The 913-nt window shown below is 57.3% G+C and overlaps 1 protein-coding gene across 3 annotated transcripts in view; it reads right to left on the bottom strand.

Moving 5' to 3' along the window:
* Positions 1-334: 334 nt before the first annotated feature.
* The window catches only part of LOC101620473 (keratin-associated protein 4-4-like), a 914-nt gene continuing 335 nt past the window's right edge, over positions 335-913 (bottom strand). The window contains exon 2 of one of the 3 annotated variants that reach the window (XM_004684204.2): positions 335-901. In XM_004684204.2, the coding sequence (XP_004684261.1) occupies positions 507-901 (395 nt within the window). In that variant the 3' untranslated portion in view covers positions 335-506. The other 2 variants (XM_004684205.2, XM_012726108.1) reach the window with 2 other exon arrangements.

The following is a 913-nucleotide window of genomic DNA, read 5'->3' as shown; positions in this document are numbered from 1 at the left end:
CTGACTTCCTTTCTGGACACACATTTCATGGTTGGACACCAATTTAATTGTTTGTTGTAGGAATCCCTAAGGGCAGGCACTGCTGTGTTACACAGGGGGAAAAAAGAGGGCTGTATGCTTTTCATATTTTATAATAAGAGATAATGACAGATGAGCAATTCAGTGTCTTTGGATGCTATAAAATTTTATTAGGGAATATCAAGCAATTCTACATTTAAATGGGTTACACAGAAAACATCTAGAAGGGAACATTTGAAGACTCCTCTATTTTGAATCAGAATTAGGATTCTAAAGCAATTGTGACCAAATTTGACAGTCACATCTGATTCGCCAGTGATGAGATGTGTCCAAAAGAGAAAGAGCAACAGTTAAGAGCCCCGAGGTTTGCCATCAGCCCGTGGGCCTGTGTGTAAATTCGCGGCGGCAGGTGCCGCGTGTCTGTCGAGCTAGCTGCTCTCTTCCCCACTGACGGGCGGGCAAGGGGGCCCTGGGGCCAGAGCGGGCCACTAGCAGCAAGAACCAGCAGAGCAGCAGGGGCGGCAGCAGCTGGAGATGCAGCAGGGGGGCCGGCAGCAGGGGCTGCAGCAGCTGGAGCCACAGCAGACCGGGCGGCAGCAGCTGGGGCTGCAGCAGCTGGAGCCACAGCAGGGGCGGCAGCAGCTGGGGCGGCAGCAGCTGGAGCCACAGCAGCTGGCGCTGGAGCCACAGCAGGGGCGGCAGCAGCTAGAAATGCAGCAGGGGGGCCGGCAGCAGGGGCTGCAGCAGGGGGGCCTGCAGCAGGGGCTGCAGCAGCTGGAGCCACAGCAGACTGGGCGGCAGCAGCAGGGGCTGCAGCAGCTGGAGCCGCAGCAGGGCTGGCAGCAGCTGGAGATGCAGCAGGTGGGGCGGCAGCAGCTGGAGCCGCAGCAGCTGG

The sequence above is a fragment of the Condylura cristata genome, unplaced genomic scaffold (genome assembly GCF_000260355.1).
Source record: "Condylura cristata isolate star-nosed mole 26May11 unplaced genomic scaffold, ConCri1.0 scaffold00017, whole genome shotgun sequence".
Lineage (NCBI taxonomy): Eukaryota > Metazoa > Chordata > Mammalia > Eulipotyphla > Talpidae > Condylura > Condylura cristata.
The sequence above is the reverse complement of the archived record's forward strand: the minus strand, read 5'-3'. Positions and strand labels throughout refer to the sequence as shown.